This window comes from Bufo gargarizans, chromosome 3 (genome assembly GCF_014858855.1).
Source record: "Bufo gargarizans isolate SCDJY-AF-19 chromosome 3, ASM1485885v1, whole genome shotgun sequence".
NCBI lineage: Eukaryota > Metazoa > Chordata > Amphibia > Anura > Bufonidae > Bufo > Bufo gargarizans.
The window spans coordinates 245,117,913-245,140,870 of NC_058082.1; the positions used below are offsets into that span (position 1 = coordinate 245,117,913).

At 44.8% G+C, this 22,958-nt stretch overlaps 1 protein-coding gene across 1 annotated transcript in view; it reads left to right on the forward strand.

The window, feature by feature from the left end:
* The first annotated feature begins 14,221 nt into the window (after positions 1–14,221).
* Positions 14,222–22,958, forward strand: part of PRPS2 (phosphoribosyl pyrophosphate synthetase 2) — a 58,116-nt gene continuing 49,379 nt past the window's right edge. Inside the window, exon 1 of the mRNA XM_044285281.1 lies at positions 14,222–14,515. Coding sequence (XP_044141216.1) covers positions 14,394–14,515 — 122 coding nt within the window. The 5' untranslated portion in view covers positions 14,222–14,393. The remainder of the gene's footprint in view (positions 14,516–22,958) is intronic.

A 22,958-nucleotide genomic window follows, 5' to 3' on the forward strand; every position in this document is an offset into this window, starting at 1 on the left:
GCTCATGGAGCGTCCCTATCACCATGGGTCCCTATCACCATGGGAATTACATTGAAATCGCAATGCGATTAATATAACTTAAAGTAATCGCATTGCGATTTCAACTTAGAGTTGGGTTTCTAATGGGTCAGCTTGCTAGAATTAACGAAGTTAACGAATATAGAAAATAGCAGTGCTAAGTTGAAATCGCAATGCGATTACTTCAAGTTATATTAATCGCATTGCGATTTTAACTTAGCACTGCTATATTCCATATTCGTGTTAATTCTAGCAAGCCGACCCATTAGAAACACAGCTCTAAGTTGAAATCGCAATGCGATTAATATAACTTTAAAGTAATCGCATTGCGATTTCAACTTAGACCTGGTTTACTACGGTTGGCTTGGTAGAATTAGCGATGATGAGGAATGGACATTTAATTTCAGCCCTACCGTTTTTTTTGCGGACCGTGAAAAACGGATGACACACGGAAGCACCACGTCCGTATTACGGAACACACGGATCCGTGATTTACGGACCGCAAAACCAACACGGTCGTGTGAATGCTCCCTAAAGTTAAACATATATCTTTAGCACACCCTTTATGTGTCGATATTTACCTCCTGTATTTACACCCCGGGCTACTTACATTGTCAAATTGGAATGGTGGGTGGTTTTAGCTATGTTATGTAGACAGCAAAATGGATCAATGTGAAGTGATGGTGGTAAGCTGGAGGTCACAGGCCGTGATGGAGACATTGTAATAATCAGAATCCCCTATGAAACATGAAATAAAGCATGAATCAATTTGTTTCTAATGTCCATTGACTATCTATGAGAGATCTATTAATTGTCTTCTCGGTTGGCATGAAAACTTGAGAGGAATGGCTTCTCTTCACTCCATACTCACCTGTTATAGTAGAATCTATATACAGTATATGATGATCTGCCATGGTCAACAATGGCTCATCTACTGGTGTTACTTCTGGCAGGGCTGCCTTTTATAGCATGGTGAGAGGTAGTTTGTGGAATTCAGAGATGGAGAATATTGATAGATTTCATAGGCTCTTCTGGTTTGAGTTGGTCATCCCGTCTCGGCCTAATAGAACGTGATAATGATAATAAAATGAAAATAATAAAGTTTTAATAGAACCAAACAGAAAAAAGGGTATAGTAGGTATAAAAACCAGGCAAACAGGAGGTCTAGGATGTGGAGAGGGATTGGATTGATTACTATCCACATTCAAAAACACCTAATAGCCTATTGTTTGCTAACATTGAATGTCGTGACACACCTGTGTATGTTTGAACTACAGCAAACTAGGCTACTCTCTGCGCTACACTAGGGGCAGGGACTCACATACAAACCAGATTCCCAAAAAGTTGGGACACTATACAAATCGTGAATAAAAACTGAATGCAATGATGTGGAGGTGCCAACTTCTAATATTTTATTCAGAATTGAACATAAATCACTGAACAAAAGTTTAAACTGAGAAAATGTACAATTTTAAGGGAAAAATATGTTGAAACAGAATTTCATGGTGTCAACAAATCCCAAAATAGTTGGGACAAGGCCATTTTCCCCACTGTGTGGCATCTCCCCTTCTTCTTACAACACTCAACAGACGTCTGGGGACCGAGGAGACCAGTTTCTCAAGTTTAGAAATAGGAATGCTCTCCCATTCTTGTCTAATACAGGCCTCTAACTGTTCAATCGTCTTGGGCCTTCTTTGTTGCACCTTCCTCTTTATGATGCGCCAAATGTTCTCTATAGGTGAAAGATCTGGACTGCAGACTGGCCATTTCAGTACCCGGATCCTTCTCCTACGCAGCCATGATGTTGTGATTGATGCAGAATGTGGTCTGGCATTATCTTGTGGAAAAATGCAGGGTCTTCCCTGAAAGAGATGACGTCTGGATGGGAGCATATGTTGTTCTAGAACCTGAATATATTTTTCTGCATTGATAGTGCCTTTCCAGACATGCAAGCTGCCCATGCCACACGCACTCATGCAACCCCATACCATCAGAGATGCAGGCTTCTGAACTGAGCGTTGATAACAACTTGGGTTGTCCTTGTCCTCTTTGGTCCGGATGACATGGCATCCCAGATTTCCAAAAATAACTTCGAATCGTGACTCGTCTGACCACAGAACAGTCTTCCATTTTGCCACACTCCATTTTAAATGATCCCTGGCCCAGTGAAAACGCCTGAGCTTGTGGATCTTGCTTAGAAATGGCTTCTTCTTTGCACTGTAGAGTTTCAGCTGGCAATGGCGGATGGCACGGTGGATTGTGTTCACTGACAATGGTTTCTGGAAGTATTCCTGAGCCCATTCTGTGATTTCCTTTACAGTAGCATTCCTGTTTGTGGTGCAGTGTCGTTTAAGGGCCCGGAGATCACGGGCATCCAGTATGGTTTTACGCACAGAGATTGTTCCAGGTTCTCTGAATCTTCGGATGATGTTATGCACAGTTGCTGATGATAGATGCAAAGTCTTTGCAATTTTTCGCTGGGTAACACCTTTCTGATATTGCTCCACTATCTTTCTTCGCAACATTGTGGGAATTGGTGATCCTCTACCCATCTTGGCTTCTGAGAGACACTGCCACTCTGAGAAGCTCTTTTTATACCCAATCATGTTGCCAATTGACCTAATTAGTGTTAATTGGTCTTCCAGCTCTTCGCTATGCTCAAATTTTTCCAGCCTTTTATTGCTACTTGTCCCAACTTTTTGGGGATTTGTTGACACCGTGAAAATTTTAATCAACGTATTTTTACTTTAAAATTATAAATTTACTCGGATTAAACGTTTGATCTGTCATCTACGTTCTAATACAAATAAAATATTGACATTTGCCATCTCCACATCATTGCATTCAGTTTTTATTCACAATTTGTTTAGTGTCCCAACTTTTTGGGAATCCGGTTTGTACATAGACCTAATCCAATAATATATCTGTCCCTGTGTTGCTTGCAACAAGCCATGGACAGATAGAATGGACCGTCTACTGAGTATCATAAGCTGGTGTAGGTAAAGCACTAGCCATGAGTGCTGCCCTACCTGGTAAGCGATATATAACAAATCAGATCTCTCAACGCGTTTGTACGTGGTTGAGGAACCAATTAGGAAGGAAGGCGCGTCAGCCGACACGCCTCCTGACTCGGCCGCATGAAGGTATGGCATCCGAAGGGTGCACGCAAGCGCACTAGCTGGTATGTGGGAAATTTGATTATGATTCAAAAAGTCAAGTGTCCAGTCTGTATATGGCCGAAGGGGACATATACAGGAGGGCATAACAGAGAAGGGCCACAAAAAGGAACACATCACTAAGATAAAGTGGGTGTGGTCAGTAATATCGCATTGGCATATAAACCTGTCACGATGGGCACATCTGGTATTAGGCCACTGTAGATCGGCAATAGGTATTGCAGTTGTATGTTACATAAAACACGCTAATGATACCGCCTTATTCAGTCCCTTAGGGGGGTGTACAGTGTCTAAAGTAAAAATCCATTGCGTTTCTTTGCAGAGCAGCAGTACATCAATGTCCACTCCACGAATGGATTTTTTTTATGTTTCGATCCCTTGAACCCTGAGTACATCAGGGTTACTGCCGTAGTGGTCACTCACATTGCGTGCCACAGAGGTATCACCGTTGTTACTGATGTCAGATAAGTGTTCGCCAATGCGTCTCCTCAGTTAGCGTCTGGTCTTCTCTACGTACTGTAAACAACACTGACAGGTAAGTAGATACACAACTCCTACTGATGTGCATCTGATAAAGGATCAGATGGAAAATCTTTCCTTCGTCACCTGGCTCGTGAAAGATGTCCCTTTCATGATATTACCACAGATGACACAGACGCCGCATGGAAAAGTCCCAATCAGTGTGTATTTGAGCCATGTATCTGGTGTCGGATGTAGGTATACGCTATGGACCAGACGGTCGCATATGTTAGAACTGTGACGGTATGTGATGGAGGGACATTCTGAAATCAGATCTCCAATGTCTGGATCAGACTGCAGGATGGACCAGTGTTTCTGCAAAATGTCACGTACCTGTTTGTGTGCGCTTTATTGTATGTGGCTATGATCCTCGGGGTGTTGTCTTCCTGTACCCTGTCCTTGGGGACCAGTAGTTGTTCGCGGCCAATGCTCATAGAGTGATGAGAGGCCTTTTTCAGCGTGTGCTGAGGATATCCCCTATTCGTGAAACTGGTCCTCAGGTCAGCTGCGGCTGCCCTGAAGTCACGCAGTTCTGAGCAGTTTCTCCTAGCCCTCAAGTACTGGCCTTTGGGAATGCCACTCCTAAGGGCTAGAGGATGGCCACTGTCCCAGCTTATTCTGCTGAAACAAATGAGGTCACCAAAGAAGAGACCAGTAGTCTATCGTTATGTCAGATCCACTTCAGAATGGACTCTATTACAAAGGTTGTCCTAGAATGGCAATATCCCACCTATTCACGGAATGGGTGAAAAGTATCTGACCGCTGAGGGTCTCACCACTAGAATCCCCACCAATCACAAGAATGAGGGTCCCTTGTCCATCATTTGAATGGGGCAGCAGCTTGGCATATGTACTGCTGCTCCACTCAAAACCTATAAGATAGTAATATTTAATGATCATAAATTCCCTGCTCTTTTTTTTTTTAGATTAACAAATAACATGAAAAAGAGATTACATTCTGTTAAAAACACTAGGACAGTGAACAGGAGCAGGGCTGCAGTAACCTGGTACGCCCACTACCCAATGAACAGAACTGTATTTCCAGCTTCCATTCTTATTAGTAGTTCCAGCATTGGCTGCAGATAACAGATGAACGGAGGGGAAGGGGAAGTGCTGGAAGTCGGGCCCCCACCATTTGATATTGATGTCCTATCCTGAGATCATCAATATTGTCACCTTGGAAAACACCTTTAAAACATTCCCACATATGGACGTAACTGTACGTCCAGATTGCATGTAATTTACCACAATTTGGCGTACAGTTACACCTGAACTATAAAGTGTCACAGCCCCGGAGTCTCCACTGTCACAGACAGCAAAGACACTGGACCAACTAACCAGACTAACCAATGAGAGCCTAGTTGCCCCAATAGTTTGTGACTGTGGAGGTCAGAGCCTGAAATTAGGTATGCCCTCTGAGGCCTCCTGTGCCCCCATCTTGACCCCTGTAGCTTGCCATATGCCTCCGTGAGCTTCATTACTGTGTGAAGATGGCTGCAGCTCAGGAAGCAAACAGTTTTTGTGACCTCACCTCCTGAAAACATGTAATAAGAAGTGGTCAAAAAAGTCATATGTATCCCAATAAAAACTACAGTCTGCCCCTTAAAAAACAAGCCCTTACACAGTTACATTGGCAAAAAAAAAAAAATATGTTATGGATGTTAGTAAGTGGTGATACAAAATCTAACTTATTTTTAATACAAAAGTGATTTTATGCTGAAAAAGTAGTAAACAGACTAACACTAAATCAGTTTGTAGGTATACGTCCCTTATTCACAAAAATTAACTAGCTTGAAGAACGTTAAAAATCTAAATAATAAACATTGTTTACCAATAAAGATTTATTATTTTGATTTTTAACGTTCTTTAGGCTAGTTAATTTTTTAAAAAGTAGTAAAAAATAAAAAATATATATATATTTGGCATCACAATAATGATATCATATCTACTGCATGAAGAACCCCATAAAAAATAAAAATAAATAACACTGACAGAATTGCAATTTTTGCCCACTTCACCTATAAAAAAAAGCATAAAAAGCAGTCAAAAAGTAATTTGTACTCCAAAATGGTACAAAAAAAAAACAACCTACAGCTTGACCTGCAACAAACAAGACCTCACACAGCTCAGTCAACCAAAAAAAAAAATCTAAATCTTGTGGCCCCTAAAACAATTTCAGCAAATTCCATGTTAGAAAATCCCGATAATTGCTCTTTCCCTTCTGAACGCTGACATGCCTCCAAACCGCTTACAACGACATATGTGTTATTGCCGCATTCAGGAAAAATGCATAACAAATTTTGGGGTGCTTTTTCTTCTGTTAAGCCTTGGGAAAATGTGGGGCTAAAGTAAAATTTTATTGGAAATAAAATGTAATTTTTCATTTTCACAGCCAAGTGTTTTTAAATACTTGAAAACATTTACAAAATTATGGAAACATAAATTAGACATATTGTGAATGTTACTTAATAACTATTTTGCGAGGAATTACTTAAAAACAAAAAAACTGAAATTCAAATTTAGAATATTGCAAATTTTTCCAGATTTTCAGTAAATTAAGGATTCTTTAGGATATACATAAAGATAGAACATCAACTCAAATTCACCACTAACATGCAGTACGATGTGTCACGAGAAAATTTGCGCCCCCCTCCCCCATGGTAAATTCTCAAACTAAGGCCTCATGCACACGAACATATTTTCTTTTCATGTCTGTTCCGTTTTTTTGCAGACCGTATACGGAACCATTCATTTCAATAGGTCCGCAAAAAAAACTGAAGTTACTCCGTGTGCATTCCGTTTCCGTATTTTCGTTCCTAATGTCCTATTATTGTCCGCATTACAGACAAGGATAGGACTGTTCTATTAGGGGCCAGCTTTTCCATTCCGCTTTTTTGTGGACCACAAAATACATACGTTCGTGTGCATAAGGCCTAACCCCATTGTTAAAGACATACTTGGAAAACATAGTCATCCCGAAACCCCTGAGGACGCCAAGGAGTTGGCAAAACATGTTGGGGGGCAGCTTGTGAAGAGTTTTTAGACAGAGTGTGAATGTGAGATGAGATAAATTATACTAACTGCATTGAATAGGGGAGTCTGCGAATGCATGAAACACATTATAGTCTCCTAGTTAGCGTTGCACCGTGAATCAAACAGTGCAAGCACTTGGTGTAACAACCAAAAGCAACTAACTCACAGACACAGCTGACAATTTTAAATAATAGTAATAGGTAGAAACTATTTTATAAGAAGAAATAAATGTTACGTTTTATTTAACATTACAAGTAGCACATGTAATTAAGAGACAATCATTGGTCCTAGTGACCATTTGTAAATAATGAATTTTGAATCTCGATCACGAATCCCCACGTCCGTGTTTCGGCCTAGTTATAAGCTACCGCGGGTTGGTTTCTCACCCTATATAATCCCGTTAACGGACCGGGCTTATATCAAACGAGAAGCTGGTGGCAGACTTCCGGTAGCAGGCAGTTCCAACAATAGCCTCCGGGGGCCGTTCTCGGAACGGCCTGCTCCCAGAGACCGCATTTAATTTCAGACTGGCTCGCGCACAGGCAGAGGTAAGGACTTACCTGTGCCTCGCCGGACTTGTCAGTTAAGATGGCAGATCGCATGTGTTTGCTGGCGAACACTGCGTACTGGCCATCACTGCTCAGCTGTATGCTGCCCAGCTCTGGTGGACCAATCATGATGATGACTGTGCCGTCCTCTGAGAGGATACAAACACTAGGCCTGAAGCAGACAGAATGACAGGGCCTGTGCCCCACTGCAGCATTCAACTGTCCTGAAGATGGCGATACAGTTGAATATGGAGAGATATGTTGAATATGGCCTATGGTCCTGCTGCCATACCCACTTGTCCCTAGGTGGCGCTGCCTGAGGAAAGCGCCTGACCTTGCCTAATTGGCAAGACAGTCGCCCAAAAAAATAAATAAAACTATGGCTTTTTTTTTTACGGTGTTCACCTGAGGGGTAGGTCATGTGATATTTTTATAGAGCATGTTCTTACAGACACGGCGATACCTAATATGTATACTTTTTTTTATTTACTTAAGTTTGCATAAGGCCTATTATGCAAACTTAATATTATAGTTTTTTTTTTTTTTTTTGGGTGATTGGCTTAGGTAGGTGCTCATTTTTTGCGAGATGAGGGGACGGTTAGATTGGTACTATTTTGGAGGAGGGGTGTATTAGTGTAGCGTGCAATCTTTTAAACAGGGACAGTGAGAAGTGAAGGGAGCAGTATAAGCGGCACAGTGATACATACCAGAGAGTGAGTAAGGGAGTTGACCGTGTCTAATCCAACCATATACAGTGCAGTTCTAGTGAGTGGTTAGTAACAGTAGCTAGAAGCATACCGTGTTGCAGTGGAGCACCCAGTAGCAAATTGAGCAGGAAGCTCAGGCTGCCATGGATGGAACCCTTTAATAGGGACTATAGGAGACAGATTTAGGTGGTGCTCGCACGCATTGATACATTGTAATACACGGGAAATGTGTTACCTATTACTCTTAAACAGACCAGATTAACAACTTAAATATAAAGCTTGTTGATGTGGACTGGTCATAAGTACCCCACAAAATAGGTATTTTTAAGGCTACTTTCACACCTGCGTTTGAACGGATCCGCTCATATTAATGCAGACGGTGGCTCCGTTCAGAACGGATCCGTCTGCATTATTACTTAGAAAAAGTAGCCTGAGCGGATCCGTTCAGACTTTACATTGAAAGTCAATGGGGGACGGATCCGCTTGAAGATTGAGCCATATGGTGTCATCTTCAAGCGGATCCGTCCCCATTGACTTACATTGTAAGTCTGGACGGATCCGCTTGCCTCCGCACGGCCAGGCGGACACCCGAACGCTGCTTGCAGCGTTCAGGTGTCCGCTCACTGAGCGGAGCGGAGGCTGAGCGCTGGCAGGCGGATGCATTCTCAGTGGATCCGCCTCCACTGAGAATGCATTAGGGCCCCTTCAAACGGAGCTCACGAGCGGACACCTGAACGCAGGTGTAAAAGGAGCCTAAAAAGGACGGACTGGAATGTGCCCCAAATAATGCACCCAATAGGCACAAAGGAACATTTATAAGACTACTAAGAATTATTAGTGTCCATGAAAAATTGTCATCACCTCATTGGACCCTGACAATTTTAAATAGTTTTTGTGTGTGTAAGTCTTTTAGTGGTAAAAATAAAGATAAGTTTTTCTGTTGAAATATTGGTTAGAGACCCCTACAGGGATTTTTTGGTCCAATAAGACCACATCAGATTTTCAAGTAATATCCCGAGGGTCTCTAAAAGGGACTTAGAAGATAAATTTTGGGGGGCATATGCCTTTTGGATCACTTGGTGTTGCACTTTTTGTGATGTAAGGTGACAAAAATTGTTGTTTTTTTTTACACGTTTTTTTAATTTTTTTTATCATATTTATCGGACAGGGTGGATTATGTGATATATTTATAGAGCCGGTCATTACGGATGCGGCGATACCTAATATGTGTGGGTTTTTTTTCGTTTTTTTATTATAAAATAAGGGGAAAGGGGTGTTTTCTTTTTCTTTTTTTACTTTATAAAAATTGTATTACTTTATTAAAAACTTTTTTTTTACTTTTGTTCTTTACTTTATTTCTGATGTTCACTTTTGGGGGTCTGATCTCCTCTGCAATGCAGAGGTACATAAACAGTTTGCATAGGAGACCTAGCCTGAAGCTGGATCTCCTTGGCTCCCGTAGAAGGCAGGTCCCGATGCCGTGCAAGGCATTGGGCAGCCTCTGCATGGCATCGGGCTGCCTTCTGAGACATTGAGTCCCCACCACAGCAGCACGGGGACTCGATGGGCTCCCTCAAACACAAACCCCTTCTATGCCGTGGTAGCGGCATAGAAGGGGTTAATCCGCAGCGATCGCCAATACGGGAGGGTCACAGGAACCCCCTCGGCATTAACCCAGGGTACCTGTTGATTGATTTCAGCAGGCACCCAGTTCCAATCACCACCCACCGTGCGACGGTGATTGGAAATACACAGGGCACCTGTGTCCTTAAGTACCAGGACATCAGGGCGTACCTGTACGCCCTGTGTCCATAAGAGGTTAAAGACGTCCCTGATTTTCATGGATAGGTGCTCAATATCTGATTGGTGGGGGTCCGACTCCCAACCCCCTGCTGATCAGTGAAGTCACTTTGATCAGCCACATGGCCTAGGCACAGCAGCTGTTCAGTGGGGGTCCGAGGGGTTCCTAACAATCAGATATTGATGACCTATCTTGAAGACAGACATCAATATCAAAATCTTTGCTCCATTTTTAAGGATAGGGAAATTCCAGCTTGTCCTAAAAAGTGTGGTGTTCAGTCAAATTGGGGACATTTACTGGACCACCATGCGAAAGTGGCATGTGAGCCCGTGGAAGTACTGCAGAATGTGCCATACCCTTTGAAGGGATTTTGTCGCCAGGATTTTACTTACTGAGCTGTTAACATGACCACATTAGTCTCCATGATTTATATTACAATATACTAGTATTACTGCCCTGTGTCTTGTAATTAGTCTATAAAATAGCTTTTATTAATATGCAAATTACCTAAATAAGGAGCCCAAGGGGCTGTCCCTCTGGCCGTTGGAGCCCAGCCGCACCCCTTCTTCTTGAGCCCAGCACCGCCTCACTGCTAATGTATTCACTCATCACCAACCTCATATTCCTGGTGCGCCATAATCTCGCGCACCAGGAATAAATTAGCAGTGGGGCGGTGCTGGACTCAAGGAGAAGGGGTGCGGCTGGGCTCCAACGGCCAGAGGGACAGCCCCTTGTGCTCCTTATTTAGGTAATTTGCATATTAACCACTACAGGACCGCCGCACGCAGGATTGCGTCCTGGCGACGGCCCTGTTATTCCTCCTGGACGCGCCGGCGCGTCCTCTCGCGAGACTTCCTGTGAACGCGCGCACACAGGCGCGCGCGTTCACAGGATCGGCAGGTAAACGAGTGGATCTACTGCCTGCCAGCGGCGATCATTCACTGGCAGGCTGTAGATGCGATTTTTTTTAACCCCTAAAAGGTATATTAGACGCTGTATTGATAACAGCATCTACTATACCTGCTACCTGGTCCTCTGGTGGTCCCTTTTGCTTGGATCAACCACCAGAGGATACAGGCAGCTCTGTAAAGTAGCAGCAAACACCACTATACTACACCCCCCCCTGTCACTTATTAACCCCTTATTAACTCCTGATCACCCCATATAGACTCCCTGATCACCCCCCTGTAAGGCTCCATTCAGACGTTCGTATGTGTTTTGCGGATCCGCGAATCCACAAAACACGAACACCGGCAATGTGTTTTCCGCATTTTGCGGATCCGCACATTGCCAGAACTATATAGAAAAAATGCCTTTTCTTGTCTGCAATTGCGGACAAGAATAGGACATGTTCTATAGGCTCTACAAAAAACGCAGTGTTCGCCCGATCAGGCCTGATCTTGTGCGCACACTTGCGTTCAGTCCGCCCCACCGCAGTGACAGAATATTTTTTTTCTGATCACTGCAAAAACACCGTAAAATCGCTGCGGCGCTATAAAAGGATCACTTTTGAGGGGCATGGCGAGTTCTTAGAAGATTTTATTTTTTTTGGGCACAAGTTAGCGGAAATTGTTTTTTTAGGTTTTTCTTACAAAGTCTCATATTCCACTAACTTGTGACAAAAAATAAAATCTCACATGAACTCACCATACCCCTCACAGAATCCAAATGCGTAAACATTTTTAGACATTTATATTACAGATTTCTTCTCACGCTTTAGGGCCCCTAAAATGCCAGGGCAGAATAAATACCCCACAAATGACCCCATTTCGGAAAGAAGACACCCCAAGGTATTCGCTGAGGGGCATAGTGAGTCCATGAAAGATTGAATTTTTTGTCACAAGTTAGCGGAAAGGGAGACTTTGTAAGAAAAAAACAAAAAAAATATCAATTTCCGCTAACTTGTGCCAAAAATAAAACTTCTATAAACTCGCCATGCCCCTCACGGAATACCTTGGTGTCTTCTTTCCAAAATGGGGTCACATGTGGGGTATTTATACTGCCCTGGCATTTTAGGGGCCCTAAAGTGTGAGAAGAAGTCTGGAATCCAAATGTCTAAAAATGCCCTCCTAAAAGGAATTTGGGCCCCTTTGCGCACCTAGGCTGCAAAAAAGTGTCCTGTGGTATCGCCGTACTCAGAAGAAGTAGGGCAATGTGTTTTGGGGTGTCATTTTACATATAACCATGCTGGGTGAGAGAAATATCTCTCTATAATGACAACTTTGTATAACAAAATGGGAAAAGTTGACATTTAGAGAGCTATTTCTGTCACCCAGCATGGGTATATGTAAAAATACACCCCAAAACACATTGCCCTACTTCTCCTGAGTACGGCGATACCACATGTGTGACACTTTTTTGCAGCCTAGGTGGGCAAAGGGGCACAAATTCTAAAGAGCACCTTTAGGATTTCACAGGGCATTTTTTACGCATTTGGATTCCAAACTACTTCTCACGCTTTAGGTCTCCTAATATGCCAGGGCAGTATAACTACCCTACAAGTGACCCCATTTTGGAAAGAAGACACCCCAAGGTATTCCGTGATGGGCATAGTAAGTTCATGGAAGTTTTTATTTTTTGTCACAAGTTAGTGGAATATGAAACTTTGTAAGAAAAAAAAATCATCATTTTCCGCTAACTTGTGACAAAAAATAAAAACTTCTATGAACTCACTATGCCCATCAGCGAATACCTTAGGGTGTCTACTTTCCGAAATGGGGTCATTTGTGGGGTGTTTCTACTGTCTGGGCATTGTAGAACCTCAGGAAACATGACAGGTGCTCAGAAAGTCAGAGCTGCTTCAAAAAGCGGAAATTCACATTTTTGTACCATAGTTTGTAAACGCTATAACTTTTAACCAAACCAATAAATATATACCGGTACTTATTGCATTTTTTTTTTTTTTATCAAAGCAAGTAGAACAATAAATTTAGAGAAAATTTATATAGAAATGTAGTTTTTTTTTATTACAACCGAAAGTGAAAAATTTAATTTTTTTGCAGAAATTTCAATTTCGATTAATATAAAAAAAAAGTAAAAATGTCAGCAGCAATGAAATACCACCAAATGAAAGCTCTATTAGTGAGAAGAAAAGGAGGTAAAATTCATTTGGGTGGTAAGTTGCATGACGGTGAAAGTAGTGTAGTGCAGAAGTGTAAAAAGTGGCCTGGTCATTAAGGGGGTTTCAGCTAGGGGGGCTGAAGTGGTTAATAAAAGCGATTTTATAGACAAATAACAAGACACAGGGCAGTAATACTAGAATATTGTAATATAAATCATGGAGACTGATGTGGTCATGGTAACAGCTCAGAGAGTGAAATCCTGGCGACAGAATCCCTTTAACTCAGGTGGGCATTTATCATTCCTCTATGGCAGGGATGGCCAACCTGAGGCTCTCCAGCTGTTGCAAAACTACAACTCCCAGCATGCCCAGACAGCCTACAGCAGGGCATGGTGGGAGTTGTAGTTTTACAACAGCTGGAGAGCCGCAGGTTGGCCATGCTTGCTCTATGGCCCATGCAGTTTTCTGGCATAAATAAATTGCAACTTTGGGGGCATGCCATGCTTGTGGAAAGATGTGCAATGTTTTGGGAACTTTGTACACCACTCACCGCTTTTCTAAAGATGAGTGGAGCAGGGTGGGAAGTGGGTGTAAGGCCACGTTCACATCTGCGTTTTTACTGGATCCGTCATGGATTAGCAAAAAAACTGCATGCATCCGTTATGAACGTATCCGGTTGTATTATGTCTAAAATAGCCAAGACAGAGCCAACTCTCAAACCATTGTAAGAAAACGGATCTGTCTCACTCCGCATCTCAAGACGCACTCAAAAACACTGCTTGCAGCACTTTTGTGTGGGTCATGGGATCGCATTCTGGTGCACCCTGTTCCTTCAGTACAGTTTTGTCTCCATTGACAATGAACGGGGGCAAAACTGAAGCGTTTCCCCCGCTATTGAGATCCGATGACTACGGGGTCTTAGTAAGAGGCATGCTCCATTTGATGGCACTCCTGATGCCAGTCGGCCTACCTAAAATGCCCCCCTTAGAACTTTTATTTGGTGCGTATGACTGATAAGATAAACAGCAGAAAATGATGGATGTGCGAGAAGTGGTGCCTCACAGACATGGCTGCCAGGGTCTTTCTGTAATAAATCTCTCACTACAATGTAACACGGAGCTGCCTGCTGCCACAATGACGGCTTACAGCTCTGACCGACACCCAATGATAATACACACTGGACGTAACGTGGAGTGACTGCACAGCACACACTGCCGTGAGCACAGCACACTGTCTCACACTGCCGTGAGCACAGCACAGGGTCTCACACTGCCGTGAGCGCAGCACGCACATCTTCCAGTCAGACAGGCGGAGGCGGGAAAAGAGGGCGGGCTGACCCTGAGACAGGAGGACGTTCCGCCATCACTTCCTCTCCAGCTTCCCTCCCCGCTGCCTCCACATGACACCGAGCAGTGCGCCGTGATAGCAGTAGAGAGGACACCTCAGCGCCAGCCTTCTCCTCACCGTCTGCTCTGGGCTCACCCCCGGTCCTCCATCCACCTTGTAGCTGCAGCCCTGCACACAGCCGCCATGCCTAATATCGTGCTGTTCAGCGGCAGCTCTCACCAGGACCTCTCCCAGAAAGTGGCAGACCGCCTGGGGCTGGAGCTGGGCAAGGTGGTCACCAAGAAGTTCAGCAACCAGGAGACCAGGTGAGCGGAGCCGGTCAGGTTCGTGCGTAGCTGCGACATAGCAGTGGGAATGGACGTGATATGTGGGGACATGGCCACGCTGAGCCCTGGAGTCACATGTGGGGGCGGCTCATTCATAAATATTGGGCTCGCAGGCGCCCAGTCTGCCATAGGGATCAGTGCACAGAGAGCTCTAGGTCGTGTCCAAGTAGATACGATGGTACTGATGGGTCCATGCTGCATTACTGTCCAGTTGTGTGATCCCATCCCTCTGGACCTCCATTACTGGCTGGTCACTCAGCTATAGTCCTCTGTGGGCTGACTGCAGTCTGTAACATGTTGTGTGTGTTCCAGCTGCATTCTGTCCCTTTAAAGGGAACCTGTCACCCAAAAATCGCCTATTAAGCTGTTTACAGTACCTTATAGTGCTGTATAGTCGTTTCCTGATGCACTTTTTGTTAGTTTTGCCGCATGTATGCTCAGTCAGAAATCGATGTTATATTCAGCTGCTGCCCCGTGCTTCAAGTCAGGCTTGAAGTCACGGGGGCAGCGGCCTCGGCGTCTTACATGGCCCTCTCCCCGCCCCCTGCCTCTGTGACTGACAGCCGAAATCCGATTCCGGGACCGCGCTCAACGGCCGCATGCGCAGTAAAGGGCGGCAGGAGCGCGGTCCCGGCTGCCGCGCGTACTACGCGCCGTCTTACTTTCGCCGCACTGCGCATGCGCCCGACATCCTGTATCAAACGCGCCCGCGCCCGGCATCTGGGCGCGGGCGCGTTTGATACAGGATGTCGGGCGCATGCGCAGTGCGGCGAAAGTAAGACGGCGCGTAGTACGCGCGGCAGCCGGGACCGCGCTCCTGCCGCCCTTTACTGCGCATGCGGCCGTTGAGCGCGGTCCCGGAATCGGATTTCGGCTGTCAGTCACAGAGGCAGGGGGCGGGGAGAGGGCCATGTAAGACGCCGAGGCCGCTGCCCCCGTGACTTCAAGCCTGACTTCAAGCACGGGGCAGCAGCTGAATATAACATCGATTTCTGACTGAGCATACATGCGGCAAAACTAACAAAAAGTGCATCAGGAAACGACTATACAGCACTATAAGGTACTGTAAACAGCTTAATAGGCGATTTTTGGGTGACAGGTTCCCTTTAAGAGGCAATGGAGCAGATGTGTGTTCCCTGATTGGATTAGCAGAGTGGGTACTGATCAGACCATGCTGTTTGGTTCCTCATCAGAGCTGGCCAGCATTTACCCTTCCCCGCCGGGGGGTATAGAGGACGAGCCTATTCAGTTACTACTGTTCATCTCATGTATACAGGAGTAGCGGTATTCTGTCATGCCGTGGAAGTATTAAAGGGCTATTCCAGTTACTACATGTTATCCCTATCAGCTTTATAGGGGATTGCTGATTGGTTTGGGGTCTGACTTCTGGGACCCCCAGCGATCCCAAGAACAGTAGTCCCTGTCCTAATGGTATGTTAGGGGGTGCATGTGCCTGGCTGCTCCATTCATTCTCTATGGGACTGCTGGAGAAGGCAGAGTTCAGCTCTGGGGAAGCTGAATGCTAACATTGCATAATTCTAATCTTTTGTTTCTTAGTTTCTCAGTTTTCTTCTTTCGTTTGGGTGTATTATTTTAGTCTTATGGGCCTTTTAGGCTACTTTCACACTGGCGTTTTGGTTTGTTTCTGAGATCCGTTCAGGGCTCTTACAAGCAGTCCAAAACGGATCAGTTTTGCCCTAATGCATTCTGAATGGAAAAGGATCCGCTCAGAATGTATCAGTTTGCATCAGTTCCGTCTCCATTCTGCTCTGGAGGCGGACACCAAAACGCAGCGTTTTGGTGTCCGTCTGACGAAACTAAGCCAAACGGATCCGTTCTGGCACACAATGTAAGTCAATGGGGACGAATCCGTTTTCACTGACGCAATCTGGCACAATAGAAAACGGACCATCCTCCATTGACTTTCAATGGTGGTCAAGACGGATCCATCATGGCTGTGTTACAGATAATACAAACGGATCCGTCTGCAGATAATATATATATATATATATATATATATATATATATATATATATATATATATATATATATATATATATATATATATATATATATATATATATATATATATTTTATCTATATCTCATAATCTGAGCTTTCAGGCCGATAGCTGATAATTTATACTGATATTTTGTATATTATATTAGTCGATTGTCACTGAGGTGGTTTGCATTTGGCACTAGTATATTATAAAAGTACATTATAAGTTAATAAAGCCCTTAGTTGGTAGTCAATTTATAATTTACATTTATAATATACTAGTGCCAAACGCCAATTTCCACACCATCCCCCTCCTCACTGACTTGATTAACCCCTATCAGACCTCAGATCAGCCTTTGATTAACCCCTATCAGACCTCAGATCAGCCTTTGATTAACCCCTATCAGACCTCAGATCAGCCTTTGATTAACCCCTATCAGACCTCAGATCAGCCTTTGATTAACCCCTATCAGACCTCAGATCAGCCTTTGATTAACCCCTATCAGACCTCAGATCAGCCTTTGATTAACCCCTATCAGACCTCAGATCAGCCTTTGATTAACCCCTATCAGACCTCAGATGAATAATAAAAAAAAAATCCTCACCTCTCCTGTGCCGCTGCTCCTCTTCATCTCCGGGTCTGGTGTCGTGCTCCCCTATGTTCTACGGCCCACGCTGCACTGTCACCTGACATTGTACAGCGTCAGGTCATAGTGTGTGCACTACGTCCTGACGCTGTACGGGGTCAGGACAGTGCAGCGCGGGCCCCATCAGAGAAGACCAGGGATGGTGAGTATCGCAAGCGCTTGCTGCATTCTTGGCAAGGTTAGATGCCCATACCGATAATGTGCAAAATCCTTTAAGGGGTTGTCCGGGTTCAGAGCTGAACCCGGACATACCCTTATTTTCACCCCAGCAGCCCTCCTGAGCCTGGCATCGGAGCATCTCATGTTCCGATGCGCTCCCGTGCCCTGCGCTAGATCGCGCAGGGCACAGGCTCTTGTGTTTTCAATAACACACTGCCGGGCGGTAACTTCCGCCCAGCAGTGTGTTCGGTGACGTCACCGGCTCTGAGGGGCGGGCTTTAGCTCTGCTCTAGCCGTTTTACTGGCTAGGGCAGAGCCAAATCCCGCCCATCAGTGCCGGTGACGTCAGCCCCATAGAGAGCCCCGGGACGTCACCGGAACTCAGAAAAATGCCTTTGCCCTGCGCGATTTAGCGCAGGGCAAAGGAGAGCATCGGAGCATGAACTGCTCCGATGCTCATGTCAGGGGGGCTGCCGGGGTGAAAATGGAGGTATGTCCAGTTTCAGCTCTGAACCTGGACAACCCCTTTAATATCGGCAGATGCATGACGGATCTGCACCAAACGTGAGTGTGAAAGTAGCCTTACATGAACTGATAAATGTTTTTAGAAACTCTCAATCCCTATAATTGACCTATGTCAGAGGTCCCGGCGAATGAACAAGCAAATGCTCGCTCTTCGGGAGATCGGGTTGTTCTACTGCCATCAAAAATCATAGTTTCTGTGCAGCAAATCCTCCAGTCTAAGGCTACTTTCACACTTGCGGCAGGACGGATCCGACAGGCTGTTCACAATGTCGGATCCGTCCTGCGGCTATTTCGCCGGACCGCCGCTCCGTCCCCATTGACTATAATGGGGGCGGAGCTCCAGCGGTGCACGGCGGAAGGCCGCCGGACTAAAATTACTGCATGTCAGGCTTTAGTCCGGCGGCTTTCGCCGTGCACCGCCGCTCCGCCCCTGTCCCCATTTTAGTCAATTGGGAAGGAGCGGCGGCACGGCGAAATAACCGCAGGACAGATCAGACATGGTGAACAGCCTGTCGGATCCGTCCTGCCGCAAGTGTGAAAGTAGCCTAAGCAGTGATCTGCAGTGCTTGAACACTGGGGGTCGTTTTCAAAGTGCGCCACACCACTTTTTGGCATAAAGTCATAGGCTTGCGCGACATTATTTTGTTGCATCAGTGTTTTTATGCTGTCCTCGCAGTGGGGGAAGTGGCGTGGGCTCTCCTGGGACTTCAGCCCAGACAAATCTCAGTGCAATGGAGAAACAAAGACGGCATGAAGTGCCAGTCTTTGTAAATGACCCCCAAAGATTTTTTATGCGGACAAGCGATCGTTGTACTGCTTGCTTGTCTCCATAAAGCGGAGGTGATTGCTGCATGTAAATACAGCTCTCCTCTCCGCTGACTATCAGATCATCGGAAACATTTAATTCAGTCTCAATAATTACCCGATATCTGTCCTTGCCGGTAAATGAACTCTGATGGAGCAGATTGGTTTAGTACATTTAAACATAGCATCATCGTACTGTATGGCACAGTTGATCATTCGTACCATCATGTGTTGAATATTGGTGGCATGGTTCTTTACACGCAGCAGATTTTGTGGCTGAAAATCCGTTCCATTCACATGAATGAGGTTGTTTTGGCGGGAAGCGCATAGATTTCTTCAGGCCTCATTAAGATGAATGGAAGTGATTTTTCAGTTGCAGAAACTTTAGGGTGGTGTCCCATATTTAAGGCCCGGCATGACCCAACTGCAGCCAAAACCCCAAATTCAGGTTTTCCTAATGGAATAAGTGCTTACTAGTGGAGGTTGGTTAATGGCAGCAAACCGTGTGGAATCAGAAACCAGTTTAACAAGTGGGTCTTTGGCCGTGTTCGCATCTGTTGTGAAATCTGACAGGCTTTCGAACGGACAAAATGTCGTGCATGCAGGACAGTTTGTTGGGGCGAAAGCCAGCATTTAGGCCGGAAAGCAGCCGGACCCCTGTCGGATCTCATTGTAGACGATGGGGATCCGATGGTTCACGGCATTATCCAGCTATACTGGATACGATGAACTTAGGCAGGCCGTTCCTCTGCTGGATTTCACAACACAGATGTGAATGTAGGGTAATAGCCAACCCGCGGCTGGTATGTGGGACACCACCCATAGGCTAAGACTGGCATTTCACATGCTAGCGCTGGAGTAAAAGGACCAATAATCCAAGGGAACAAAAATCAAATCTACACCAACTGTGCAGTAGATTTGAGCTATAATTCATACCGGTTTCTGGCATATATTGTAATAAATTTGCTGGACTATGGTAGGGCATGTCCCTTCCCACTAAGTTCTGCCCACACCATGCCTGCTTTTCAGAAAAGTGAGCATGCTGTAAAACACTGAAAAGTCACAAAAAAAATGTGCAACCTCATGGGATGAAAAATTCTGGGTTTGACAAATGTCGGGTAGCCAGTGTCCCCTAGAAATCTGCTGACTCCTAACTTTTTGGATGTCTCTGGAAATAATTAATGCCTGGCTACTAATTAAAGGGGATATTGATGGCAGGTCCTAGGCATAGGTCATCAATATCAGATTGACCGGGGTTCCAGAAGTCAGCCCCCCGCTGATGGTATTGAAGACCTTTCCTGAGGCTAAGCAATCAATATCAAAATCCCAGATATCCCCTTGAAATAAAGATAATGCCTATACAGTAATACGTCCCTGTCCCCCCAGTGCCTGCAATCTGTATTTGTATGCACACATGTTATACATCCTACAGACCATTTCATAGAACGTAAGTTCTCTCATTGTTTTTTTGGAAAATTGAGGCCTTGAAGAAAACTGACACAAACACAGGAGAGCATACAAACTGACGGTAGTTGGGTTACAACCCAGCAACTTGGCATTATGACCCAATATACAGGGAACATCAAATGTCCAGATGACTGTGGGTGAAGAGCTCCCAAAGGTAGCATATAAAAACAGCGTGTTGCATCAGATACTTCGAGGTAGGTGATTTATTGTCTAAAAACAAATAAAAAAACAGCTACATGTTTTCACATGGCTGGATGAAGACGGCGAACTGCCAAGGAAACGCGTAGCGTATTTGTTTGTGGTTTTTATTAGGGTGGAGCAAACCCGAACTGTAAAGTTCGGGTTCATACTGAACTTTGCGAGTTTAGGTACCCGGACCTGAACCCGGGCTTTTTACTGTAACTGGTTTAGGTGATTTTATAATTTCCCATTATAACATGGTTATAATAGAAAATAATAGCATTCTTAAGACAGAATGCTAAATAAAATGGCCATTGAGGGGTTAAAAAAAACATGAAAACTCACCTCATCCACTTGATCGCGCAGCCGATATCCTTTTCTTTCTGCTGGACCTGCGGTGATGTCATCACATGTACTCATCCCTAGTTTTTATACAATAAAACATTAATACAGTGACCTAGGAGGAATCTCACCAGAGAGTGTCCCCTCTTTTTTTTCTTTTACAGATGACCGTGGGTGCCACTGTTCGTTTAGGGTGCTTGTGACTGTCCACAGAAATGCCACATGTGATACTTCATCCTTAAATGGGTATTCCCATCTGGGACATTCATGGCATATTGCTAGGACAGGGATCAGCAACCTCCGGCACTCCAGCTGTTCTGAAACTACAACTCCCATAATCCTCCCCTCACTTCAATGGGAGTTAAAAGAACAGCCAAGTACTTGTGCATGCTGGGAGTTGTAGTTTCACAGCAGCTGGAGTGCCAGAGGTTGCTGATCCCTGTGCTAGGGTATGCAATCAGTGTCCTATAGGTGCATGTCCTGCATCTGGGACCTGTTTCTATCCCCAAAGTGAACAGAAAGCAGCCACTCATGTGCCTCCCGTTCACTGATATGAGAGTTCTAAGATATAGGTGAGGACAGTCTGATAGCGGTGATTGGAGAGGTGACCGCGCTTACGTGGTGCCCTCTTCAGTCACAGCCATGGGAATTATGAAAATGGCTAACTGTGTTCTCTCTCCCATAGCAATGAATGGAGAGCATGCCGTACATGTTCAGCATGCTCTCCTTCATTTTGGGGGCCCCATTCTCTGGACAGGTAGTGAGTCCCAAAGGTGGGACCCGCACCTATCTGATATTGATGTCATTTCCTAGTGATATGCCACCATAGTCCCAGATGTGCCATAGACTTTGGAGCAGCATCATGCATGGTAGGCCCTCGCTCCATTCAAACTCTTGGTACCTCTGGCCTTGTGGATGGGGGGTATGTGGTGGGGTTCCAACTGTGGAGACCTACACAATCTAGCGTTTAACACTTGTCCAGTGGATAAGCCGCACGTAAATTTAGTTTGCTGCTTAAATAAATAAATGCCATAAAAAAACCATGTGGTATTTTTCATGCGGTTTTCAAAGCCTTTGTTTTTATTTTCACATATGTGAATTGCATTTTTTCTGATGTTTTCTCTACAAAGAGTATTTCTACAACACGCTGCATAAAGTGCTGTGGACCCAAAAACACACCCTGATTGGAAAAATAAAAAAGCCGCAATGAAAAAAATGTATGTTTAAAAATTCCTCCAGACTTTACGCTAACATCTGGAGTCTTCAAAAATCCTATTAAAAGGTTGAGAATCCAGCCTTACAAGGGTTTTCCAGGATCACTTTAGTTTTTAAGATATGCTGCTGATGTTGCTTACCTCATGGACATCTGGGAATTGGCGGGTCTACCTGAAATGATGAAAGGAGGTTGCCATGTAAGTGTTCCGTTCATTCCCTGGTTGTACCAGAGGGTCACTTTAAATATTCATGCTCTACTCTTAGGATTGATAATATCTGATTGGTGGGGGCTCGCCATGATGGTCAGGTGAGCGCCGTGGCCTCTTCCTAGCCCTGTGACTAAACATCCATCAGTCACACGGCCTGTGTATAGCTCTGTCCCATTCGGGCGCACTACTAAGCGTAGTGCTGTGCATGGTGACCTGTGAAGAGTCCGCGGTGTGCCAGAAGTCTGAACCCCTCCGACCAGATATTGCTTTTTCCTGGTAAGTCATCAGTCGGGCTACTTTCACATCTGCGCTTTCCCTTTCTGCTATTGAGATCCATCATAGGATCTCAATAGCGGGGGGGAAAACACTGAACTGAAGGCAACGGGGTACACTAAAATACATTCTGTTCTGTTTCACTGCGTTCCCGTGGCGTACACAAGCGATGCAAGCAGAGTTTTTGAGTGCAACCTGGGATGAGCAAGACGGATCTGTCATGACTCACAATGTGTTAGTCAATGGAGTCTTACAATGGTTTTAGTGGCAGATCGTCATGGCTATGTTTAAGATAATACAACCGGATCTGTTCATAACTGGTGCATGCAGTTGTATTATCCTGACGGAAGGGTTTCTGATGATCCATGACGGATCCAGCAAAAACGCAGATGTGAAGTAGCCCTAACCAGGTTGATGGATAAAGCCCTTATTCCATTTGTGTGGCGTTTACATGCGTTCACCCACATTCCAGTGTTTTATAGTGACACTGTGGATCCAGCGTTCGCTGTCGGTATGTTAGATGCGTTTGTAAAGCCATTAAGCCTCATTCACACGTCAGTGTTCCACGGACAGCACATGTCCCCATTCATTTTAACGTGT